The sequence below is a fragment of the Gallus gallus genome, chromosome 18 (genome assembly GCF_016699485.2).
Source record: "Gallus gallus isolate bGalGal1 chromosome 18, bGalGal1.mat.broiler.GRCg7b, whole genome shotgun sequence".
Taxonomy (NCBI): domain Eukaryota; kingdom Metazoa; phylum Chordata; class Aves; order Galliformes; family Phasianidae; genus Gallus; species Gallus gallus.
This window is the reverse complement of record NC_052549.1, coordinates 3709546-3733445: the sequence shown is the minus strand read 5'-3', so window position 1 is coordinate 3733445 and position 23900 is coordinate 3709546. Positions and strand designations below refer to the sequence as shown.

Here is a 23900-nt window from a genome sequence, read left to right as displayed (position 1 = left end):
CCTGTTCCAGCAGCAGGCAGGGAGCGCTCCGAGCTGCACCATCCCTCTGCGTGCTATAAAAGGCACTGAGGAGGGTAACACCAAACTGTGAGCCCGCTGTATGTGTTTAATGCTCATCCGTGAACTCTCACCAGCAAAAGCCCCACAGTGCCCTGCCCTGAGCAGTGACAGACACTTGAAAGAACAACGGGACACTGAGAAACGCAGTGATCTGGAAGTGCGTTAACCCCTCTTCTATCTGCGGGTGTGTAATACCAACCTCGCTCCCCTTGGAAAGAACACTCAGGGCCTCAGTGCTGTCTGTGTGCTGGGGGATCTCCTGCACACTTCCCCACATTCAGTTACCCTCCCTCCCCCCCCATTATTGGCCTGGGAAGCGTGGTTTTGGGGCTCTCCCACCCTGGAGAGCCTTTCTATGCTGCCGATGTCCCGCAGGAGGGGGCTTTAAGGTTCCCAAATCAACTACAGATTAAACGTGGACATTCAACAAGACACGGTGGTATCCAAAGTGGTCATTAAGGAGAGTTCACAAATAAGATCGACTCCTAAGTGCTTCCTGCTAAGTGGCGACACAAGAAGGTTCCAGCAAAGCGATCAGCCCACATCCTCGAGGAAAGCTGGAGAGCTGCTGGGGGCCGAGGTGCGGGATGCACTCCTGGCACCCGGGGGATGTCACGGAGGGAGCGAAGTCCCTCTGCCAGCGGGTCCTGCGGGGTCAGCCGAGGCCGGAGCTCAGGGGGAGGGGCGGGCCGGGCACGGGGCAGTGCCGGGCACCTGTGCCGCGCCGTAACGTGCCCGAGGCGCAGCGGCTGCTCCCGATCCGGCGCCGCGTTTTGCTCGAGCAGCAAGTGCCGGCCCCGCCGAAGGAGGAGGGAGGGAGGCAGCGGGGGGAGGAGGAGCTCAGCCTCCTCGGGGAGGCCGGCCCGCTCCCGCCCCTCAGCTGGGAGCTCGCAGCCGAGCTGCTGCAAACTTCAGAGCGGAGCCGAAGCGGCGCAGCGTGGAGCCGGGCATGGGGTAACCGCTCCGTTCCGCTCTGCGCTGCCCGCCATGTAGGCGAGCCCACGGGGGCTGCGCGCATCGCTCCGCACCGCTCCCGCGCAGCGTTCGGCCCTGGGCCGGGGGTCGCGGCGGGGGGACCATGCGGAGCGCCCCGGCCGCCGGGCTCCTGCCGCTGCTCCTGGGGCTGCGGCTGCTGCTGGGCGGCGGCGCCGAGGCGCAGTACTCCAGCGACCTGTGCAACTGGAAGGGGAGGTGAGGCCAGAGGGAGAAAGCGGGGGCCGCCCCTAGTGCCCCCACCTCGGGGAGAAAGCGGGGGCGATAACAAAAGGGCGAAAGCGGGATGCCCGGCCGGGTGCGGGGAGGGGGCGGCACGAGGCGGGAGCGGAGCGGCTCTGCTCTCCCGTCCCTGCGGGGCAGCGCTGGAGCGGCCGGGGCAGGGCAGGGCTGGAGCGGCCGGGGCAGGCTCCCTTCTGCCCAGCGGCGCCGTGGGCTGAGGAGGAGGAGGGCGGTGCCACGTTCCCGAGGAGAAGTTTGTCCCCGCGACCGTCTTCCCGGGGCTGCCCCGCTTTCCCCAGGGATGCGATCGGCGCTGGGATGCGCGGTTCCCCGGGATGCGCTGCACCTGCGGGGCGCTCTGCGCGCTGCTCCCGGCCCCGCAGCATTGCCGTCCCGGCGGGCCCTGGAAGCCGTCCCGCTCCGTCCCGAGAGCGCCGAGCTGCCGCAGCCCGCTCCGATCTGTTCTAATTGCGCTGAATAAGGAACGACGTCGGTTCTCAGGCGTTTATCTCCCGAATTATCTCTCCTTTAATTGCTCGTAATAAGTTCAGCGTGTGCGGTTGGGGCTGTTCACGGTTTTAAAAAGCTTCTCTGCTAACAGGCTGCTAGATCCGGCTTTCCGTCAGCTTGAAGAGAATTGCTTGGGGAGTCAGAAATGTTGGCTCGGTGCTCTGCTGAGATCTGAATTTCTGTAAAATAAAAGTTGGGGCCAGCTCGTGTCAGGAAGGTATTTTGGAGCAGGGAGAATTCAAAGTGGGGAAACAGCTGGGCTGACTCGAAGCATAACGACTTCCTATCTGTGGCTCTCCAAAGGCGCGATGCCGCTATTTACTTCTTTTCTGAACTCCTTTGGACTGCTGACAATTGATGCGTCCTTAATCCCCGCGAATCCACTTCAAGGCGAGTCCGTTCGGTATGGGCCAAACCTGTTAGACCTCTGGCAAACTCCTAATTGCGTTATTTTCCTTTTCCAGCCTCCTTGCCCTGAAAGCTGTACCTGTTTTCATCCATAAGCATTGCAGCTGCATGCATCTCATGGGTGGGCAGCGGTCCCCACACAGCCCGTGGGGATGGGACTCAGGAGGGGATGGAGCTCCGGCCTCACTGGTAGCAAGCAGGTGTCACCAGAAATGCTGCTGGTCCTGAGGTGTTAACTGGCACCTGATTTGTCCTAAAGGACCAGCAGTTAGGAAGGAAAGAAGGTACTTTGATGTCCCAATAAGTACCCTCTAATTAAGTATTTCAGTGTGGATACTTAATAGCTACATGGGTCAGGAAGGACTTTTTATTGTGGAATATAATGTTTTGAAGTTGTGGGGTGGTTTGTGTTATATTTTGGCCATAACTTTGAAAAGCCTATGAAGTTGGATACCAAAATTGAGTCGTCTTGCTGAGAAGTTCTAGGTTGGTTTGTGTAGGCAGATTGAGAGCCCAGTGATCTTCTACAGTAAACCTGAAGGTGTTTTCTCACCTTTATATACATCTATATTAAAGATGATGAAAATAGAATCTATTGGATACGATTTTTTTCCCCACTAGTTTGTGAAGCGACCAACCCATAACCCTGAGTACTGTGAGGAGCTGTGCTGGGATTCCTATGCATATCCCTCATGCTTCCAGGGGAATGTGATGCAATGCACAGTGTGACACCTGCACTTTAAGTGCACTCAGTAGGCCACAGCAGCATCCTAATAAATAGCTTAGTACAGAGCTTCCAGGAGAGCACTGTCCAGAGAGCAAGCAGAAAAGTTGCTGTGCTGTGTGCCTGGTTATTACTCTTGCTGTAGCTTCAGGTTTTCTTACTGCAGTGACTTCACAGTGCTTTGGGCAAAACCACCCCACTGATGTGCTGGGAATATGCTGCTCTGGCCTTATTGATACAGCCTGGAAGAGTGAGAATTCAGCTGTGATATGGCAGATTACACCCGTTGGTCTTGCCATCTGCACCAGGCAAGTCTTGATGTTGTCATCCTTAATTATCTGATTATCCCCCAAATTAAGATCTGAAGTTCTCTGCATTCACTGAAGGGCGCTGAGAAGACGTGGGTACTCTGAGTACCCTTCAGAGCATCTGAAATAGAAGTAGGTGGTGCCATTCCTGTCATCCCTTTTTACTTCTGAATAGCACCTGTTGCATACTGCAGCATAACTGCTTACTGCACCAATACAGCGGAGATCTTTCAAGGCAGACATGGGGCAGGGCTGAAACCAGAAAGGGAGTGAGGAGACCAATGCAGTGATTCAAGATGTTCTCATGGATTGGTATGAGGAAGCAGTGCTTGTTGTAGATGCAAGTCCCAATAAACTACAGAGATCTGAAGATGATGGATGGCTCATCCGTCACTGTAACGTGAGTCTGCGGCCATATCTGCCTGCTGTGAATTTAAAAGCAACAAAAACATAATGAACCTGGGGGAAAAAAATAGAAAAAATAGACCTCCTTTATGTCATGGTATGGACCTTTATGTCATGGTATGGACCTTTATGTCACGGTATGGCTGGCCAGAGAGAGCTGAGCATGGCATTAAACAAGCTTGACACGGTGACATGTCATTTTGACTGCAAGCAAAGTGACAGGTCTGACTGGATGATGGTGGTTGCTGTTAAGTAACACTGGCGTCTATTTTGAAATCTGCTTAACTTTTGAGTCACCCTTTATTATAGGGCTTAATGTGTACAGGTACTTGTGCTTGATGTGTCTGTCTAATGGCATCACTCTTGCCTCTGGGATATAATTGGCTTTCAGAAGATAATTTCCAAGTCCACCCTGTTCTGTTTTATTTTGTTTGAGCAGCATGATTGTTTGAACAAAATGAATGCTGAGGCTTTTTTTTTCCTCTGGCAGAAATTCAGTGCCTCAGTGCTGGTAGGATCACTTACAGCAGCAGTTTCAGTGCATGAGTTCAGAGTTTTGCCCCATGCACCTCCCCTCTGTTTAAACACAGGTTTAGGAGTGGAAGTTACCATTATAAGGCCTACAGGTCCCACATAGCTTGTTTTGATGTCCTGAGAAGGAATAAGTGATGCATGAGGGCTGTTGTGTTGGTTTTTTTCTTGTCTCCGTGCAGTGGAATAAACTTCACACTGTTTAGTTTTACTTATTCACTGCTTGCAAGAGAACAGACTCCTGTGTTTTCAGTTGAGTGGCATCACGCTCGTGCTGTGGTGAAAGCTGATTTTGTGGACCAGATGTGGATTTACAGTCAACTTGAGATGTCCCACTGAAAGTTAAGTTTCCTGAACGTGTCGAGCACTACCGAATGGGAGGGCAGGAGACCAGAGGTCAGAAACTTGTCCCTCGTTTCTCCTCATCTGCGTCCTTGATGTGGCTTTCAAGATCATTCAGGAGCACATGTTTGCAGGCACTATTATTATTAAATATGACTTTTTTTCCTGAGCTTCCTCATGTAACCTCTATCAAGTGGGTCACACTGACACTCACAATAATGAGTCAGTAAATGCAAACCATATGTTGGTTTGTGTGTGTGTGTTCCCCCCTCCCCCCCCCTTATTTTACACACAGCTTCTTGTTACTTTCTAAATGCTGACTTGAATTTTAACCCCATTCAGCACGTGTATGTATCTTTGGGGTGGAGAACTGCCTATTTGGAGGTTTCTATTGAGAAACCAGAGATTGATGTCATTGCACTATTTTAAAACACGTTCTGTCTTTGCCACAGATTTCCTGTGTACTCTCAGACAAGTTGTTTCATCCCTTCTACGTATTTTCCTTTCTTGGTTAATCTCCTGGTAGATGGGAGTGTGGTTTCTCCAAAGTGCTGAACAGCAGATGAGGGAGCTGCATTCAGGGCCTCATTTTGAGTGGGTACAGAGTAAAAGATGCTTATATTTGGGAACTGGGTTGGAGTGGACCCTATGGCCCCCCTGCCATGTGCTGGCTGCCCCCCAGCTTGGGCTGCCCAGGGCCCATCCATGGCCTTGGGTACCTCCAGGGATGGGGCACCACAGCTGTGGGCAGTGCCAGGACCTCATCGCCCTCTGAGTGAAGAATATCTTCTCAATATCTAATCTAAATTCACCCTCTTTTTGTTGAAAGCTGTTAACCTTCTCCTATCGGCACACTCCCTGATATAGAGCCCTCGCCAGCTTTCCTTTAGGCCGTCAAGTACCGGAGCCCCTCTTTAAGTACTGGTAAATATTAGTGCTTGAAGTCTGGGTAAAGAGCCTGTGCAGGGCTGGCCCAGCAGCAGCGACATGCAGCGGGAGCTGTTCAGAGCCTTCCCTGCTTTAGGCCACGGACAAGCAGGCTGTAGGATTTACTACAGGTTTCCCATCAGCCTGGGCATCCCACAGGCCTGGGATCCCTGTGTTGCTCCGGTCCCATCTCTGTGATTACTGCCCTCAAAATGACTGCTGGGGTGTTCGTTTTCTTGCCCCAGTGCTGGGCGAGGACCCAGGAGTGGTGATGTCCCATTGTCCCAGCAGTAGTAACTGGCCCCTTTGAGCACCCATAGCTCAGAGCCTTTTGGAGTTAAGCAGTGAAAGGCTTAAACCTCATATTGAGGGAAGTAGGGGAGCATACTTCAGTGCTTCCTAGCTATGAACGAGGAGCGGGGGGAGGTCTTTTTTTCCATACCTCCTATTTTGGAGACTGGGGTGGGAGTATCAGCAGCACCAGAGCATCCCTTTGCTCCAGCTCATGGGGCGAGCTTGGCTTCCCTCCCAGTTTCAGATCCATTGGGAATATAGGCTTGGAAGAGGAACAAAGTACTTGTGGAAAGGTGGGGTCGGATCTGTGAGGCTGGAGACCGTGCTGGTGTGAGCCACTGGGACGGGAGCTGCAGTGTACGTGTTCCACTGGTATGCACCCAGTCATTTGCCACAGCTCAGTTGATGTAACCGAGGCTGTAGTAATTTAGCTGCGTTTGATCATGTGCTTATATCCTACTTAAAGCTGAAGTCAATTATTAGTGGTTTGACTTTTTCTTTTGGAAGACGATTTAAAAACTGTCCTTTAATATTAAGCCGAATGCTTCTGGCAGCTGCAGAGCTGGCTGGGCTGACACTCAGCCCTACAGTAGATTTCCTGCGCTTGTTGATGTGGCTCTTTGAAGGTTTGAGGTTATGACATTTGCTTTACTAGCTCTGTCATTTGCCTAACTTTCTCTTTCTTTCTTCCCTCAGTGGCTTAACTCACGAGTCTCACAAGAAGGATGTTGAACAGGTCTACCTCCGCTGTTCCGAAGGCTCCATAGAGTGGATGTATCCCACGGGAGCGCTCATAGTCAACCTGCGACCCAACACTTCACCTGCCTCCTACAAACATTTGACTGTTTGCATAAAGCCCTTCAAGGACTCTGCAGGAGCAAATATTTATTTGGAAAAAACTGGAGAACTCAAACTCTTGGTCCGAGATGGAGAGCGCAGCCCCAGCAAGGTGTACTGCTTTGGCTATGACCAGGGGGGGCTGTTTGTTGAGGCCACCCCCCAGCAGGACATTAGCAGGAAGATCACAGGCTTCCAGTACGAACTGATGAGCAGGGGGATTGCATCTGATTTGCACACAGTTTCTGGTGAGTTCTGGGATATCGGTCGTGTTTTCACGTATTGTTATGGATGCGGAACAGATGGCAGAGTGAGTGAGTGAGTGGGAAAGTGGCTGGCTCCGAATTTCATGTGCTTTTAAGGGCATGTTTTATAAACAGGCTATTGCGGAAGAATAGATGTATTTATTTTTTAATTCCTTGTTGTTGTTTTTTGGAAGCTGGTCACACAGGCTGAACTCCAAACGATTTGTTAAGGCCTGCATTGTGAACGGTTCTCCCCTTACAGGCCTGGGGTGAATCACAGGAACTGGCTTTACCCTGCAATGAACTCCAGTGTGAACAGGGCTTCCGAGCCTCGCTGCAGCGCTTGGCTAACCGCTTTTTTTAAATCAGTTTTTTAAACCCCACTGCATGTTTTGAATAACAAACATTTGACCAAGGAGGAACTCCTTTTCTGTCTCTTTTTTCCCCTCTACAACTACTGCCACTTGCTGACCCAGTTATTTCTTTCCTCTCTGGTGTGCTCCTTCCTCAGCTCTTCCCAGCTCGCTCCCTGGAGCATTGCTGTGCAGTGGCAGAGCCTCCAGCAGGCTGACACCGCGTGCACGGTGCCAATGTTGTCTTCTCTCTCACCCTCTCTGCAAATCAAATTCTGCAGGGAGGAGTTTTACACCAACGAAAGTTTGTAGGAAGGGGGAGTGGACGAAAGAATTTATGAGCCTTAAAATTCTGATACCCCAGAGGCATTCAAGGCCAGGTTGGATGGGAGTCGGTGGTTGGCAACCAGCCCATGGCAGGGGGTTGGACCTGGGTGTCCCCTCCAACCTGAGCCATTTTGTGATTCCACTTGAGAACAAAAGCTCTAGGCGTAACCTAGTTGTGCTGATCAATTAGGCAGTTTGAGAAGAACAACAACTAGCATTGGTGGAGGATGATGGGGGAAGGGGAAATTCTTTTCAGATAGGTGGTGTCTGATTCTCCTCCATGCAGAATCACCTATGGGTTTTATTCCTGATTCCTGGAAGGGGAGAAGCCCAGTGCATCCCGAGCAGCAGCAGATGGAGGACAGTGTGTCCCAAAAGTCAGCCCAAGGAGCAGTGTGTAGGCTGCATGACACCTTGTGCTGTGGCTGAGATGCCACTTGATACACAGCAGTGTGGTTGATGAGGCTGTCGCTGTATTTCCAGGCTGTGTGTCTCCCATCCTGCTTTGGGTAGATGACTGCAGAGCTTGAGTCCCGTTCTCTTCCACAATAGGACCCTGGATGAATACATTCGTGCATTCTTCCTGCTCTGCTGCCATGCAGATGTTGGCTGCTCAGATCTTTTCCAGGATCTTATTTCGATCCTGAAAGCAGTTCCTAACTTAGCCAGACAGCAGTGGGCTGAGGACTAATGCAGTAACCCCGATAACTGACAGATGGCGTGTTTGCCATGAAAACAAAAAAGGCAAATATTCACATATTTCAGTTGCCTCCTTTGCTCCTGCTCTGTGTGCAGCTCGCAGGGCAGTGCTGAGGGCTGTGCGTTTCAGGCAGACTTCACCACTTCTGCATTGTCCAAGAGCTGCAAAGAGGCCTGGCACCAACTGCAGGGCTGCTTTCCCTGTAAGATCATTTCTTCAAAGATGAATACGCTGTGCAGAATGCTAGCTATGTAGTAAAATTCCATCGCAGAAGACATTAAAGACATTGTTTGATCAGTTATTTGGAGAATGTTCCCAGAGTCAGTGCTCCTTTCTTTGTGAGGGCGCAGATGCAGGCAGGCCAGCACGAAGCAAGTCACGTTTTACCAAGAAAAGTCAAGATGCACTTTTTTTCCAAAGAAAAGCTGAAATTGTTTTTGCATGTGCGTAAAAATAGCACCAGAGAAAGAGTGCCCATCCCCTCTGTTCTTAATTTGCACGTGGATATGGTCTCTTTTGAGCTTTGCTACAGTTGTGCTCGCCATCTCAGCACAAACTGCTCTGTTCTCAGAATTCAGCGCTCTCCACGTAAAATCCTGGGTGTTTTCCTTCAGAGACTGTCAGCAGTCAGACTGTGGGCTGAATCCCATTACAGCCCTCCTCTCTGATAGGCACGATAAATCACTTCTTCTAGGACTGCTGTATTTTCAGCTCTGACAGACGCTGGTTGACTCTCAGCGCTGTTATAAAACAATGCGGCAGGCTTATCTGCTCCACGCTCCAAGTGTCTTGTTGGGACAGAAGAAGTGTTTTAATAGTTCATCAGCAGAGCCTTCAAGGCAAACGAGGGATCTCTATTGTATTTTAAATGATTTCTCCTGCCTTTTTTTGGGTTCTCTGATGCTAGGGAGGGGTGATGGGGGGTGAAAACACGATGGAAATGCCATACATGACTCTTTCCACTACTCAGTCAGACGAGCACTTTTATTCTCCTATAAATATCTATATGTCTGGGGAAACTGCCAAATAGCTGCCTTGCGAGGCTTCTATGGAGCAGTGCATTCAGGACCCGTTGCAGCCCGTGGGCCTTCTTTCTTCTGTAGCTGCTTCTGCATTTAGTATGAAGACTCCAAATAGATGCTCTTTGCTGATCTGTCTGTTTGGGGAGGAGGTTCGCTGCAGGTAGCGGTGGTCTCATTGTGGTTGGGTACCTGAAGCTCATGCTGTGGTCATAAAAGAGCCAGGTGTGGGGCTCGGTGCTCCAGCCCTTTCCTTGTGCAATAGCTATTCCAGCAATCACTCACCATTTCTCTCGGCTTTCCCTCAACGGTGTGTTTGTTTCCTGGTGATAATTATTGTACTCTGCCCTTGAGTTTACTCTCTCTTCCTAACTTGGCATCCCGGCTCTGATTAAAGAGTGTAAGTCATCTGTTTAATACTTTAATGACCTGTTGTGTCCTCAGAGCCCTGACATTGCAGGGCGCATCAACAAATCAGCAATGCTTGGCAGGGTGCCTGTGGTTTAATTAGAAAACCTCAAGTTTTATTAGTTTACAGTCATTCTTTCCCACTTAATCAGAGCCTTGCAAATAATTCAGCAGAAAACACACACAGGTTCTGAATGAGCCTTTCCCTTTCTTCGGGAAGGTTGAAAGACACGGCGTGTCGTTACGACTTCCCAAATTTGGGGAGTTTGGCTCTGAGGTTGCCTTACCACGTTCTCTGAAGGTTGCCCTAATTGGAGGAAATACGTATTGTGCACTGTGCTTTAATCCTGGTTTCTGAAATCTCTGGCACGGGATGGTTTTCAGTCTGGTGGTGACCAGCGAAAAAATGCAGTCCCATGGAAGGGTCAGCTTCACCATTCAGGCATCCTGCTGGCTGTGCTCTCCCTGATACCCAAGGCCATGGGTGTATTTGAAAATGGTTTTGTTTTCAGATTAGGTTTTTGGGTTGTAATTCTCATCCATGCTGATGGGCCATTGACTTCAGCACGTGCTTTCAGTGGCTCTGAAGCCCAACGGAGGAACTGAGGCAGTGTGACATTTTGGCCCAAGGCCATGGAGAAGCTGCAGAACTCGTTCAGGTTGTTGAGTTCTGCTGATTCTAATCTCTTCAGCCGGATTAAAATACTGCGGGGCTGTGTTGGACTGGCAGGTAGATGGAGTCGTTGCCAGGAGTGTCTTCAGCCATACAGCTCCCAGCAGTGTTCTGAGAGCCGTGATCCACCCAAACTGCAGCAGAGCACGTGTGTGCCTGGTCTGGGTCTGCTGGGATCAAATTCCTATGGAAAGGCTGCAGGTCCCTTGAGAGTCATTTGCTTTTCCTGTTCTTCAGCTGCTCCTCTGCCAACCTGAAACAGGGCTCTGTACGTTTGGCCAAGCACTGCAGGACCAAAGGACCTTTATTTGCTCCCTGAGTTCTGTGTCTCAGGAATATCACATCCAAGCTCTGCATCCATCTTTACACAAGCATAATTTGCCTTTCCCATTATGTGCTCGTGGGGTTATCTGTAATTTGATTGTTAGGGCTCAGGAGGTAAATTGAAAGTACTTTCATTACCCACCCACTTTTGTGTAGTAAAGAAGTCAAACTTTAACAAAAATGGCCCTTTATCTTGATGGCATCTCCCCACTTAGTGCAGGTTCTAGTAACTGTTTGGTATGCTTTCTTTATTAATGCTGGTACCTGGCTGAGAATATTAATAGATAGGAGGTACTGTGCTCAAATGGGTATCTGAAACACAAAGCAGAACTGGATAAATCCAGTTAACTAATGAAGGACAGTATTCAGCTATTTCCTGTAAGCTATTAATTCACTGGCCTGAGAAAGCAGACTGGAAATTAAGAACGCTTATTGGTATCTGGGCTATGATTAAGAGCTTAAGAGCAAAGCTTTTAGGGTTTCTTCCTGTGTGAAATGCTTTTGAAGCACAGTTGTGATGCACGGGCAGCACACATGCTGCACTTACACCCTCTTACACTGAGCAGGTTTGATGCTTTCAGGAATCAGTGAGCCTCAATAAGACCACACTGTGGAACTGAGAAGTCTTCAACCACAGATAAAATAAAACGGGAGGGATGCCCTAATTTAATCTCTCCTTCCCCCAAGCAAATGGGTTTGACAGCAGTCTCCTGTGGCCCCGCTTGCCCTTTGATGTTGCCAGGACAGGAGCTGGTTCTGCAGCGGGCAGACGAGGTGACAATGGAGCTGCAATGATAAATACACAGCTGCAGGGGACAGGCCGTAAGAAAATAGGTTATTTTTGCTAGACTGGCCACGAATGCCGTTAGCTTATTTCCCAACTCAGTGGGCAGTCAAAACCAATAAGCAGTCAGGTGTATTGTGCGGGCAGCTGGGGCTCTGCTTTGCGCTGACCTTTATGTATTGCAGGAGATGGTCCCCACCACCAGATCTGCAATCCAGCGGAGTTGCTTGGCAGTCTTTAATAATGCTCTGTGCTTGCTCGGCGAAAGTGTTTAGCTTGCTAATTCCTGAGGCTGTAGTTATAGAGGGGATGGGGGGGGCTGCATTCCTCCTCCTGCCCCTCCACCTTCCTGGAGGAATAAGAAACTTAGGTCAGAATTTGCCTGCACCGGGGGCTCGATTTGCAGAGATTTGGAAAATCTCTTTAGCTGTAATCTGTTGTAGAAGCCAGAAAGCATTCACTGTAATGTGACGTGGGTACCTGGAAGCTGCCCTGGGCCCAAATCTGTGACTTGTTAAATAAGCATGGGGAGCCTGGCTGGGTTTTCCAGTGCTTTAAGCCATCCCCAGGATCATTTGTGTGTGCAGGATGGAGCTCTGCCCCAGTGGAGCTGTCAGGAGATTTACACCAATGTAGTCCAAGTGGAAGTGAGAAATGTAAGGCAAAAAAAAAAAAAAAAAAAAAAGAAAGAAGGAAAAATTCTGTGTAGGATAGGTCAGTGATCTGAGGATGACAAGAAAGGAGGGGAAGAAAAAGAATGTATACATCCTAAAGCTTTTCCTGTTACAAATAGAAAACCTGAAGTAAGTTTCTGTGGGGCTCACAGAACAGTGGTATCACATCCATCACCTCCCTGCGTGGGGCTGAGCCCTCTATAAGAATGTGCTGACCCAATAAACCTGTGTTTAAAATGACACTCACTGTGTTCCTTCAGAGCTCTCCCATGTACCAAAAAGAATTTGCTTTCTAGAAACAGGCAGCAGAAGGGCCTGCATGGATGTGAGTGCAGAAGTGCTATTTTTTTTTTTTTTTATAAAGAGTCACTTAATCTTTGCTCTGTCATTACCCCGCTCTTGGGGTTTAACTTTAACCAGCCACTCGTTACTTAATTCTATCCTGCTCTCCACAGGGAGGCATTACTGGCTCGGAGAGGTGGGGATGGGGAGGGGGCTGCACTGTGCTGCTGGCACGGCTCAGCCCATGGGTGCTGACTGCGGTGCCCTGGCAGGGACAGGGCAGCCAACACCACGTAACTTCTCATCTCCTGCCCTTGCACGCTGTCTGAACGGAGTGTTTTGTTAGCTGTCTGTCACAGACCAAACCAAACAAGACATCAGAACTTCCCTTATAACTTTGTTTTCCTCGGTCTGGTTAGCGCGTGCTTTTACAAGGCTCTGGAACGGCATTTTCTTTAGAAGAAAAAAATATTTTCAGAGTGAATTTCAGGAGGGGATGATGAGCCAAGCCATAAATCTTTGTTGTTTTTCAGTCAGGAGAAATATTTGCTCTGTCCTGTGCTGCCGGGGGTGCTGCGGCTGCGTGGAGGTGCAGTGCTGCAGCTGTGGGGTAGGAGCAGAACTGGAGCCGAGGTCCTGCAGCCCTCAGGGATCTCTGACCCCAACACCTCGGCCCCATCCTTGTGCCCGCCCAGTGCTTCCCTTTCCTGGTCCCTGGTGGGGCGGCAGGGGTTCGAGGAAGGAGAGAGGAATCCCCTCGGGGACAAACAAATTGATATCATTTTTTAACGGCTTTATATTGGTGTCTTGTGGGCATACAGCAGAAGTTCCCAGCAGTCACTTGCTGTCTGCTTTTCTATTTAATTGCAGGGAGAGAGAGAGAAAGCAAAGAAATGACAGATGGTTACTGAGGCTGCTTGCACAGGAGCATGTGAGAGTGTAATTGCCGAGAAGCTTCTTGTTTGCTGGGCTCTATTTGCTGGTGCAGTTTGAACAGAGGGAATTAAACCAAAGATTTGATTTACTCAGTAAAGCTATTTGGGTGTGATACACTGCAGGCTTGACTGTAACTGAGGGTTTTTATAGGACTGGCAATGCAAAGGGTAGGTGCAGGAGCTCAGCTAGGCGCTGACCTTGCTACCGCTGCACTGCTGCTGTCCCAGTGAGGCTCTGCCATGAGTTGTTCTCCATCAGCACCAAGCCTGGAGCCCAGCTCCATAGTGGGAATGAGTGGGGAGAGACGAGAAGGCAGAACGGAGGCTGAGCAATGGTTGCATGTGGCAGGAGGGGAAACAGGGAAGGGAGAAGGTGTTGGGGGCACGCAGTCGGCAGCCCAGAGGAGGTGGGAAAGCAAGAAGCATTGGGAAGTTATGACACTTCTTGGGATTTCTCCTGGGTTGGAGCCACTTGTGCTTGGAGGTGGAGTTTAATAGTGTCTGGTGATGCTTGAATAAAAACTGCTGTGCAATTTCTTTTGTTTCTTTCCTTTTTTTTTTTTTTTTCTCCCTTTCAACAAATGGCTGTTTGTGTTTCCAGTTGACCTTTCAGCTCATTTGTCAGAATGGGTGCTGCATCTTGGAACAGCAGAAAGGCATTGACTCTGCAGTGCAACCCCAGAGAACCCTTACATGCTCCAGAGATACTGAGCCAAGTTTCATTTTGAAAGCTGTTGCAAATGCAGCTTGCCTGGTACCAAATCTCTCCCTCAAACTGTTTACACAAATAGTCTTCCTTGGTACTTAGGACTTTAATACCTTCTTGGAAGACATTTCTGTGAAAAGATAAATTTCGGGTTTATGGGCTCTTGTCTTGACGTTTCTCAGAATGCGAAGGTCATCACATCTCTACTGGTGAGGTTTACAGTGTGCTTTTTTTATTCTGTGCAGGAAGGATGTGGTATTAACTCAATTCTCTTGGCACAGTCCGTGCCACAGCATGTGAAAGTCTGCATTTCATTAAACTTATTTGCAGGTTTAAATAGTTCTTGGCCAGTGCTTTTTATTTTCCAAGTTACTTCTGGAAACCTGTACGTATGTGCACGTTGAACCAAATGTTGGAAATGAGCTAAGGCAAGGAGCTGGAGGAGGTGCTTTTTAAAAGTCACCGAGATCCCTGCTTCAGGCACAGAAGTTTGAGGTGGATCTCCACTGCAGCATCATTGCTTCGGACCCGCTGTTGAATCACCATCTTGTTCTGTACCAAATATTGGCTCAATTGTGGTGGTAGAGGAAGGGAGACGCTGAGCTTTTTGCTTAGCACAGAGCTCAGATTAACTTTCCAGCAAATGATGGAGATGATTCTTTCTGCCTTCAGAAAAGCACTCAACTGGTTCAGTACATTATTCATAGCATTAACCTTCTTTTGGTTTACGGAGCGCAATCCTTCCTGACCCCATATGATGGCCACCGAGCCAAGGGGCCGGGATCAGCACAAGCCCAGATGTTGGGTTTGCTCCCCAGCTTGGCATTTTCCTACTGACACACTAGGAAAAGTACAGTGCTTGCAGAAAGCCATGTAACCCTATCCCATCCAAAGAACAGGAAAGCCTTGTAAAACAAAAGAGTGATGAGAGAGCTCCTCTGTGTGTTGTGACTGGGTGTCCGTGACTTCCAGCCCAGCTGCTCGATGTCATCCGGCTGTGTTTTCCCCATGTGTGTGGCTGCAGGTATTATGTTAAGCACAGGTGTGCTGGATGTAGCTCTGCTGGCTTGAGCTCCTGGCTAACATCTCCATTTTATACTTAAAAAGAGGCACTGATGTGCTGATGTGTCGATGTAGCTCAGAGTGGTGTTTCACTGTGGGGGTTGTGAGTGTTTGGAGGATGAAAGTTATGCTGGCTTTCTCTGGAAGAGCTTTCTGAGGGGGTAGGAAAGCTGGGGGTACACTTAGAAAGATGATTAGTCAGGGCTGGGTGAACCAGTGTTTGCCAAATTTTGTGACAGCAAAGCTGTCCTTTCAAAAAGGAAGCCTAGGCAAACTTGAGAAGTAAGAACTAAAAGAATTTATTCAGCTTTTTAATTAGTGGAAGTAGGATCAGGGCAAGATCTTTTTTTTTTTTTTTTTCCATGCTCATATGATGTTAGCCCTTAAGCCCTTGTGCCCAGGCTGCATGCAGTAGTTGGTTGAGCCATAGTCATTTCTGCTGAGGGCTCAGAAATATGACTGAGAAATGCAGCATCATTGGAGAAACCACATCTCTATTTTTACCATCTGCTCCCGGAAGCCTGCGCTCTGCGTTTCCAGGAAGGACACTCATCCTATGATGCCCTTTCCAGCATGGCTGCAATTACAGAGCTGCCAACAAGAATTTGAAGGGTGTGGGTGGGTACTTTTTGTTCAGCCTGAGCTAGTGCTGATGTCAGGCTGGCAGATTTCATCTTGGAGGCCGAGGTGCTGCAGTGCTGGCTGGCTTGGTTTAAAGCAGCCTGGTCTGCAACAAAATCCCCAGTTCCCCTCAAATGCCTTCTGCTGAGCCTACCAGCAAGAGGAAGGGATGCTTGTTTTAATCATTTGATTCAAACCTAGGGCTAACAAAGTGCGCCAGCCCTGCTTGAGCCTCCTCAGGAGCTTTTGATACTTGGAATGTCTGATCACTCTTCAAAGAGTTATTCAGAGACACGAATGTGTGTGGGTGATGTACGGCACGAGAACTGGAAGCGCCAATGAAGCAGCTGTGTGCCTCCCTCCCCCGTGATCCACACCTCCACCACACCGCACGCGTGTACGACCTTAATGAAACCAAAGGGTATTCCTCAGTAAGGTGGTTTTCTGCAATTACTTTGTCTTCAACGTTTTCACTTCTGCTTGAAGTTGTCTCTCTTCCTCTGTCTGCTGTCAGAGCGATGATGATGTTCAGCAGAGCCTTCCTGGAGCTGTGGGGTGGATGGGGGAGGTTGGTGGAGGTGAGGAAATAGTGCTCTGGGATGGTTTGTGAGGACCTGCAGAGAGGTTCATCCATTCTTCTTGATGGCGTGTTAAGGAAATGTTAGGACAGACTGAGAACTCCTCTTCCTCGTTGGCTGGAAGCTGGTTTAGGAGTAAGCTGAGGTTGGTCAGGCCCTTGTGTGGCTGCTGAAACAAACGTCTCAAGGGAAGATCAGACCTATTTGTGTGGTTTCTACGATGTCTGCATCGTGGGTCACTATGGATGGGTCCTGCAGGGAACTGTTGTCCTAAACCACAACGATGGCCCTTTGAATAACCCTCACCTCCTGCTTTTGAAGGATAGAAGACTTTCATGGTGCCCTAAACCAAAAGGGATGTGTGCCCTTGGAGAGGGCACCACCTACCCACAGCCCCTGACGTGGCGAGGAGACCCAAGCTAAACTGCAGCACTAAAGGTGCCCTTAAATCCATCCCCATGGTGGGAAGAGGCTCTTCCCATCCTTCAGCCATCTCAGCTCTTTGGCACTGGCTTCGTTGGGGACCACCTGGAGCTCTAGGCCCTCCTTTGGGCCACGTCTGCCCCATTCAGAGCATTTCAGCCTCCCCGTGGAGAAGACCAGCAGCGTGCTCGACAAAGCTGTTGGCCAACAAGTGCAGTCTATTGTTAGCATCGCTGCGTCCTCCTCGGTAACATCAGGTTCAGAGGGCAAATCGCTCAAAGCAGCTGGGACATGACTGCTGGCTCGTGAGGAATGATGTAATTACATCTCCCTCTGCGGGGAGGTGAATAGAGAGGCCTTTGGAGGCACCGGGCCGCGGGGTGGAGGGAGAGGGCTGCCTCAGGTTACTTCAGGTCAGGATACTGTCAAAATCCATCAAAGGCATTCCCAGGAGAGTCGGCAGCCGACGTGCACAATGCAGGCTTTATGCCACAAGCGGTGCGGTTGAGTTATAGGCATCTGGGCTTTAGAGGGCTTCAATAAAACATTGCTTTTCTCTCTTTTTTTTTTTTCCTCCTTCCCCTGCTGCTATGTGAATCAAGGCTCTTTGGCTTATTGAGTCTAAAGGAATTAGTGCAGCTGACGGTGGTGGTGGTGTTGCAGTTTTGGAGCTGTGCTTTGGGACATGAGAACCTGGACAGACCTCGAGCTGTCCCCAGGGAGTCGGGCATTGGGCAAACACAGCCTCTTGTTTGGCAACTGGGCCCACTGCTCAGAAAATGAACATCTTCACCTGCTGTGCACGTGTGAAATGCTGGTTTTCCTTTTTTCTTTTTTTTTCCCTTCAGTTTTGACACAAGTAAGGGTGCTTCCCCTTTTAGTTTGGAAGTGTACGCGTGGTTCTGACCTAGTGATAGAGGAAAACACCTGCTGCCCAATGCAGATTAGTGCTGAAGGGCACCCCAAATAACGAAGCTGTGGCATAAACACGTGGATTCTTTCATGGCTGTGATTCAAAAGAAAGCATAAGCACTGCCTCCTTCTTAAGATTTTATTTATGAGACTGCACAGGAATGAAGCTTTGGTTGTAGCCAGTGAATGTTATTTGCTTTTTAATGGTCCATTTACTTCAGCAATAATCCTTCACACTCACTTTCCATCTGTGCTTGCAAAGCTAGTTTTTGCCACTTGCAGGATGTATTTGATACTCTGTGAATGCAGATGTGGGAGCTGTTCCACAGAAGAGGATTTCTGTTCTTCATCTGTCTGGTATTGCAGCGATGGGTGGTGGTAAATGGTTGTTAAATGAGCTTGCATGCCACCAAACTGCTGTGAGTCAGCATGGATCTGAAGCAGGCTGTAAGTAATGATCTAGTGTGAGCAATACTGAGCACTTTTAATTTCCTTCTGCATTTAAAAAGGATGCAGGATTTTGCCTAGAGTCTGCAATTAAGATGATTTTGTTCCATGTATATGCATACAGTTGCTCATTGGACATATTACAGTGTCAGTCTATTTAAACTGGTGGAACCACTAATTTTCTTTTTCATCTTTAATGCAGTTGCTTGTGTTGCACTCATTTTGGGAACAAAAATGGCTTAGTCATTCTGGTTTTTTTCAATTTTCTGGGTTGGACAAACTACAGAGATGCCTGGTCTAAAGCAAGACTGTTTTCACTCAGACTTAGTGAAGTCTAGGATGCCTTTTCATTATGAGATCTTTGCAGAGCAAAATATCTGAAATCTGGCACCAAAAATCCAGCTGTGTTTTTTGTGGATGTCCATCAGTTGTGTTTTTAGAACTTCTGTCCACGTGAAAATGCTGTAGGATTCCCAGAGCTTTTCAGGTCACCTCCCTTTGGGGGATGTAAACCAGGACCTGATGTGGGCAGAGGGAGGCTGGGGAATGGGAAAGGATGGGTTTGGTGGGTGCCTTGGATGAAATGGCTCCGTAGTGGGATGTGGTGTGATTCAGGATTTTCTCTGTCAGATGAAACTTGGATGTTTGGTTTAGCTACTAATCAAAGTCTCTTGAGTCTAAAAATTAACATAGCTTTAGACTGACATTATTGTAGTACTCTGGTTGTGTCCAGGCTTTGGCTGGCTCTGCTCTCTATTTCTCATTATATTAAATAGTTTCCAAAGTTTTTTGAAAAAGAGATGCAATGGTATGTGGGAGCATGGGGGAAAGAAGGCCAGAAAGGGCTGGATTGTTTCTAAAAAGCCTGAAGGCATCCAGGTTCCACTCAAAAGAAATACTCAGATGATCCAGATGCTTTAACAAAACTATTTTGCCTATTCCTAGCCTCTTCTTTTAGAGCTTCTTAACCTTTCTGAATAATTCCTTCAAATATCTCCGCACAGAAATGTGCGTTTTCCATTCTCTTTAATCCTATTAAACAGCATGTTACACTGTGTATTAATCATCTGACTGGAGTAAATCTGGTGGATTGGGTTCAATAATCCTTCTTTCTGGATCACCGCCTTTCTGGGACCTTGGAAAGAATCAGAGATTTGCCCTGTCTTACTCCAGAGACCGCCTTGTGCTGCCTGCTGGGAAGGCTGATGGCTGAGCACTGTGTAGGAGAGTTTCAAGGTACTTCTTAGTGCAATGGATAAACTCCTCCAGAAAGCCGACAGCAGTGAAAGGAAGGGTGTGACAATTCGAGGATCCAGCAGCTAAATGCTTTCAGATGTTGAGGCTCAAAATCACATTTTTGGGGGGAGTTTGTAGGAGGGGCAAAGCTTCGGCTTCAGGCTTGGTGTGATGGAGCTCCAACGCTTTGTCTTGTCTGCAGCATGAGCCGCGTTTTCCTGCAGCCTCCCACCTGCGTGGATCAGGGCAGAACAGCTCAATGGGTGTTCATTTTCCTGGCCGATGTCCTTCAGAACGACTTCGAGTGGGCTCCGATCCCTGAGCCTCCAGCGGACAGACTTAATTAGCATCCCTAGGCAGGGCAGGCCCTGATAGTAAGCAAATTCCTCAACTCAATGGGGCATTATGGAAACATCTGTACTGCAACTACAGCACCTTCTCCTCAGAAATAGCTGGCTGAGTACAAAGAGGAGCCACATTCTTGCATTGATTAGATTAGCGCAGATATCCAAATGTTTCCAGCAGTACAGGAAATGGTCTTTGTACTGCTTGAGCTCTACCAGATACAGGCTCAAGTTTCCGCTTTGCCTCGACGCCCTCAAACACATGCGCTGGTTTTTCTCTCCCTTCTTTCCCTCCCCCACTCTGTAACCTCCTGGAACTTTGATGTGGTGATAGACTAAATGGCTTGTGAAATGGCCCAACAACACTGGATAGAAATTGTAAGAAAGAAGCTTTGCCGTCAGCCTTTAAAAGGCACATGATCTTCAAAGCGTTTTCAAGAGCTTTGAATTCGCTGCAGATCTCTCTGCAAATGCACCCGGTATCAAAACACATTTTGCATAAGAGCAGCGAGTGTGTGGGGTGTTTGCTAGATAATACATCCCAGCAGGAGTGTTAAAGAGATCCATATTCCTACTTAATTACAAAAATCTCTTGGGGGCTGGGGTTGGCCTGCATTTCTCTTAGCGTTGTTGATGCCTGTCAGATCTTTGGACCCAAAGATCCCTTTCTCCCCCCCCCAAGCAGATTTTGGTTCATTTAAAACCAGCTGTTTATTTCCTACCCTCTGGTCCTGTGCTAACTCTGCCCCTTTCTCTCCAGCTCCATGCCGACCATGCAGTGACACAGAGGTCCTCTTGGCCGTCTGCACTAGTGATTTCGGTGAGTTGTTGTTTCCTCCCACTTTGTTGTCCCTCTTGACTGTAGCACCTGTCGCCAAAACCTCCACAAAAAGTGACAGACACATCTGGCAAACCCCACTAGTGATAAATGCTGTCCAAAGGGAGGTGATGTGCATGTGAGAACAACATCAAAATGCTCACCTACTTCCCCAGGGTGGGCAGAGGATGACCCAGCAACCATGGTGGAAGTAGAAGTTCAAAGACTTCTTGGGTACCTCTGCCCGCTGCTCTGAAATGGGCTGCTGACAAAAGACCAAAAGTTTCAATAGTTCTCTGCTTCCCTTTAAAAAGAGGAAATCAGTACTAGCTGGTATCAGTACTAGCTGGTATCTGTGATGGCTGCAGAACAGAAAGTACATTGTCAGAGCTCTAAGAGTGTAACTTGCTGTTATAAATCTTTGTTGCATTTGATGCTGTTTTTCTGATGCAGTTATTTTTGTGCATGAAATTAATACGTGGTTGCAAATACCTTCCTGGGCAGGTTGCAAATACGACCTGAAACAAACACAAATGTGTGCTGGAGGTTATAACACAAAGTCAACTCTAAAAATAGCAAGGGTCCAAAACCAGGGCTGCTGTAGTGAGATCACTTCCCTTTGAGCTGCCTGGTTACCAGGGGCTGAGTTTGGACCCCATTATTCCAATGGGGTTTTGGGGAAACCCTTCCTCACATCATTTTTGTGTTCCCAGTGATCAGAGGCTCCATTCAAGATGTAACAAATGAGGCAGAAGAGCAAGAATCCGTAATTCACGTTGGCGTCAACAAACTGTACAGGCAGAAGAGCAAAGTCTTTCAGCTCACGGGAGAGAGTGGGAACTGGCGAGGACAAATAAAGACCCTGCTGGAGTGTGGGGTGAGACCAGGAGATGGAGACTTCCTCTTCACGGGACGCATGCACTTTGGGGAAGCCAGGTTAGGCTGTGCCCCTCGATTTAAAGACTTCCAAAGGATGTACAAAGAAGCAAAAGACAAAGGGCTAAATCCATGTGAAATTGGCCCAGATTGAAACCCCCTGTTTGGCTGAAGGTCGCTTTTAGCGTTGGGCTGGGAATATTTCCTGGCTGCGGTGAATACTCTGAACAGTAACTGAGAGCATGGCCAGATCTGGAGTGCAGGCTGAGACCCTGCAGGACACATCTGCAGCCTGCGGTGCTGTTAGACTCATGGAAGCAACAGAGGTACGAGCTCAGAAGGCTGCCAAGCAAGGAAGGCTGGATTTTTAACCAATCTTGTCCTTATGAATTAAGTTATTATATTTTTTTAGTGACTTCTGTAGGAAAACAAACCAAGAAAACTTCCATGTCTTAATAAAAACCCAAATGAAAGCCAACATGCCTTTGTATCTTTTTAATACTAATTTTTAAAAGTGTCTTAAGCTGATGTAGCATTTGGTATGGTGTATTCTGTATAAATGGCCGAGAATGCGATAGAGCACAGTAAACCATCTTAACATGGATGCTTTGTAAAAAGCTTGGTGTACAATTCAAAGTTGTTTCTTATGACAGAAATTTATGGAGCCAAACTCGTGTGTGTGTTCTTTTTTTATTTGAAAGAATGTACAATCGCCGCCTGCAATTTTTCGGCCAGGCTGGCAAATTCTTTCCATTCCAGAGAAATAAAGGTCCCTGGATTTGACACATGCTGTTTAAAATCTTTATTTTTCCCTCTCCATAAAGCTGATCTTGGTGACTCCAGATGTGCTCGTAGATCAGTTTCTGGGCTGCTCGCTTATTTTGTGGCTTCTCTGAGCAGAAGCAGAGTTCCTGTGAGGCATCGGGAACCGCAGTGTTTTTCAAAGGGGAAGCAGGAGCTATTTTTGGAGAATTTTAGACACGTGGCCAGGCAAGACTCTTAAGTGTGCTCTCTGATGCCCTGTGGGTTTATTTTGGGAACACCTCTAAGGGACAGGCTGGCCCTTGGTGCTTGCTTTATGCTAGTGGTTGCGCTAGCAGTTCATTGTGGATGCTCGGGCCTGCCTGTGATCTCCAGGCCTGGGCCTCCTCACGAGCAATGCTCTCACCATGTCACTTAGAATCATAGAATTATTAAGGATGGAAAAGACTACTAAGAGCATCCAGTCCAACCATCCACCTACCACCAGTACTGCCCACCAATCATCTCCCAAAGTACTACATCTATAAGCATCTTGAACACCACTTATATAGGCAGTGCCCAGGGGAGGGACAGTGGCTGTCCCCCCCCATTCAGTCCCATCATTCCCCATAACCAGCAATAGAGCCCTTTAAGAAAGAACTTTTAACCTCTTGCCTGTGTTTCTGCTTCAGCACTTTTATACCACTTCAATTTGTAGGCCATCAGCTTCTCTCTATATAAAAAAAATCTCCTCTTAGTGATTCAGAAAGCCTTGCCCCTCCAATCTCCTCCACGTAGTCTCTGTTTCTGAGGCTTGAGGAGGCCTGTGTGAATTGAGGATGTCCTTCCCAAGTGTGGCTGAAGGAATATCTCAGATGATTAGGACAGGGATGTCCAGTGAGGCTTACCAGGTGGTTAAAAACAAGGTTGTACCAAAATACAGGCCCGAAGTGGGACAGAAACCCGCTGAAACCGTGTCTGGGGCTTCTCCCAGCACGACTCATCTGAGGGCTGGCCATGCTGAGAAGATTCTAGAAGACTCTAGGAAATCATGGCTGCTGCTGCAAAAGCTTCTAACCCGGTCACCAGCAAACACCAGCACCCAACTCAGTTCAGGGTTCTCTCATCTGTTTTCAGTTTTAAGAGGGCTGGTGGAGAGGAAAATAACCCTTCTTTGCCTTCGGCCTGCTCCAGCCCCTCTCCTGTGGGGTTGCTTTCACTGGGTGGGATTCTTCTGTGCTTGGGCTCTCCCACTTCAGGGATGTATGCCAGCCTGTTTTAGGACAGGTGGAAATGATTCCATCATTTAGCACTGAGCTGACTGCTGAGTACATCTCAGGGGGCATTTCAGAAGCTTTGTACCTAACCTCCCCTGTTGGATTTCAGCATTTTTTTCCAGCATGCAGTAGCCACCGGCAGGACGAGGAGGGGAGAACAACATGTTCCTGGAATTGTCTCCAGGCTGCCCACTCTTCTCTTCCTATGTGAGGCTGTGGGAGTGAGGGGAAGAGGCGAAATTAAATGTTCAGCCAGTATTTGTGAGAGGACAGCGCTAGCAAAACACAAACAGGCAGCAAGGCTTTGCCCCCGGAGCTCCAGCTTTGGCTGCAGTTGGATTTTTTTTTTTTTTAATGGCAGTTTAAATTGCAGCCTCTTTTGAAAATACCCTTTGAACAAAGCTTGGAGCCAAGTGCCGGACTGGAGCTTTCCTTTGCTCTGGTAGCTTGTTTGGCTGGAAGGAGGAATGGGGCCGTGCCATCCACACTTCCAGAGGCACTGCCTTGCTCTCTGCTGCATTGCCCCAGGGAGCTGCCCATGTCCTGTGAGTTCATTGGAAATCCTTGGCAGGAGA

General features: G+C 48.6%; 1 protein-coding gene and 1 long non-coding RNA gene across 2 annotated transcripts; one reads left to right on the top strand and one right to left on the bottom strand.

The window, feature by feature from the left end:
* Positions 1-973: 973 nt before the first annotated feature.
* On the top strand, positions 974-22090 carry METRNL (meteorin, glial cell differentiation regulator-like). The gene is made up of 4 exons (XM_015295261.4): positions 974-1251; positions 6421-6809; positions 20375-20434; positions 21145-22090. The coding sequence occupies exons 1-4, from the start codon at positions 1139-1141 to the stop codon at positions 21459-21461; spliced, it is 879 nt and encodes a 292-aa protein (XP_015150747.2). The 5' UTR covers positions 974-1138; the 3' UTR covers positions 21462-22090.
* LOC107054735 lies at positions 1779-5861 on the bottom strand. Its single transcript, XR_001469316.4, has 2 exons — positions 2273-5861; positions 1779-1964 (listed from the first exon to the last, which is right to left on the bottom strand). It is a non-coding gene; the product is annotated as an uncharacterized LOC107054735 (long non-coding RNA).
* Positions 22091-23900: the final 1810 nt, after the last annotated feature.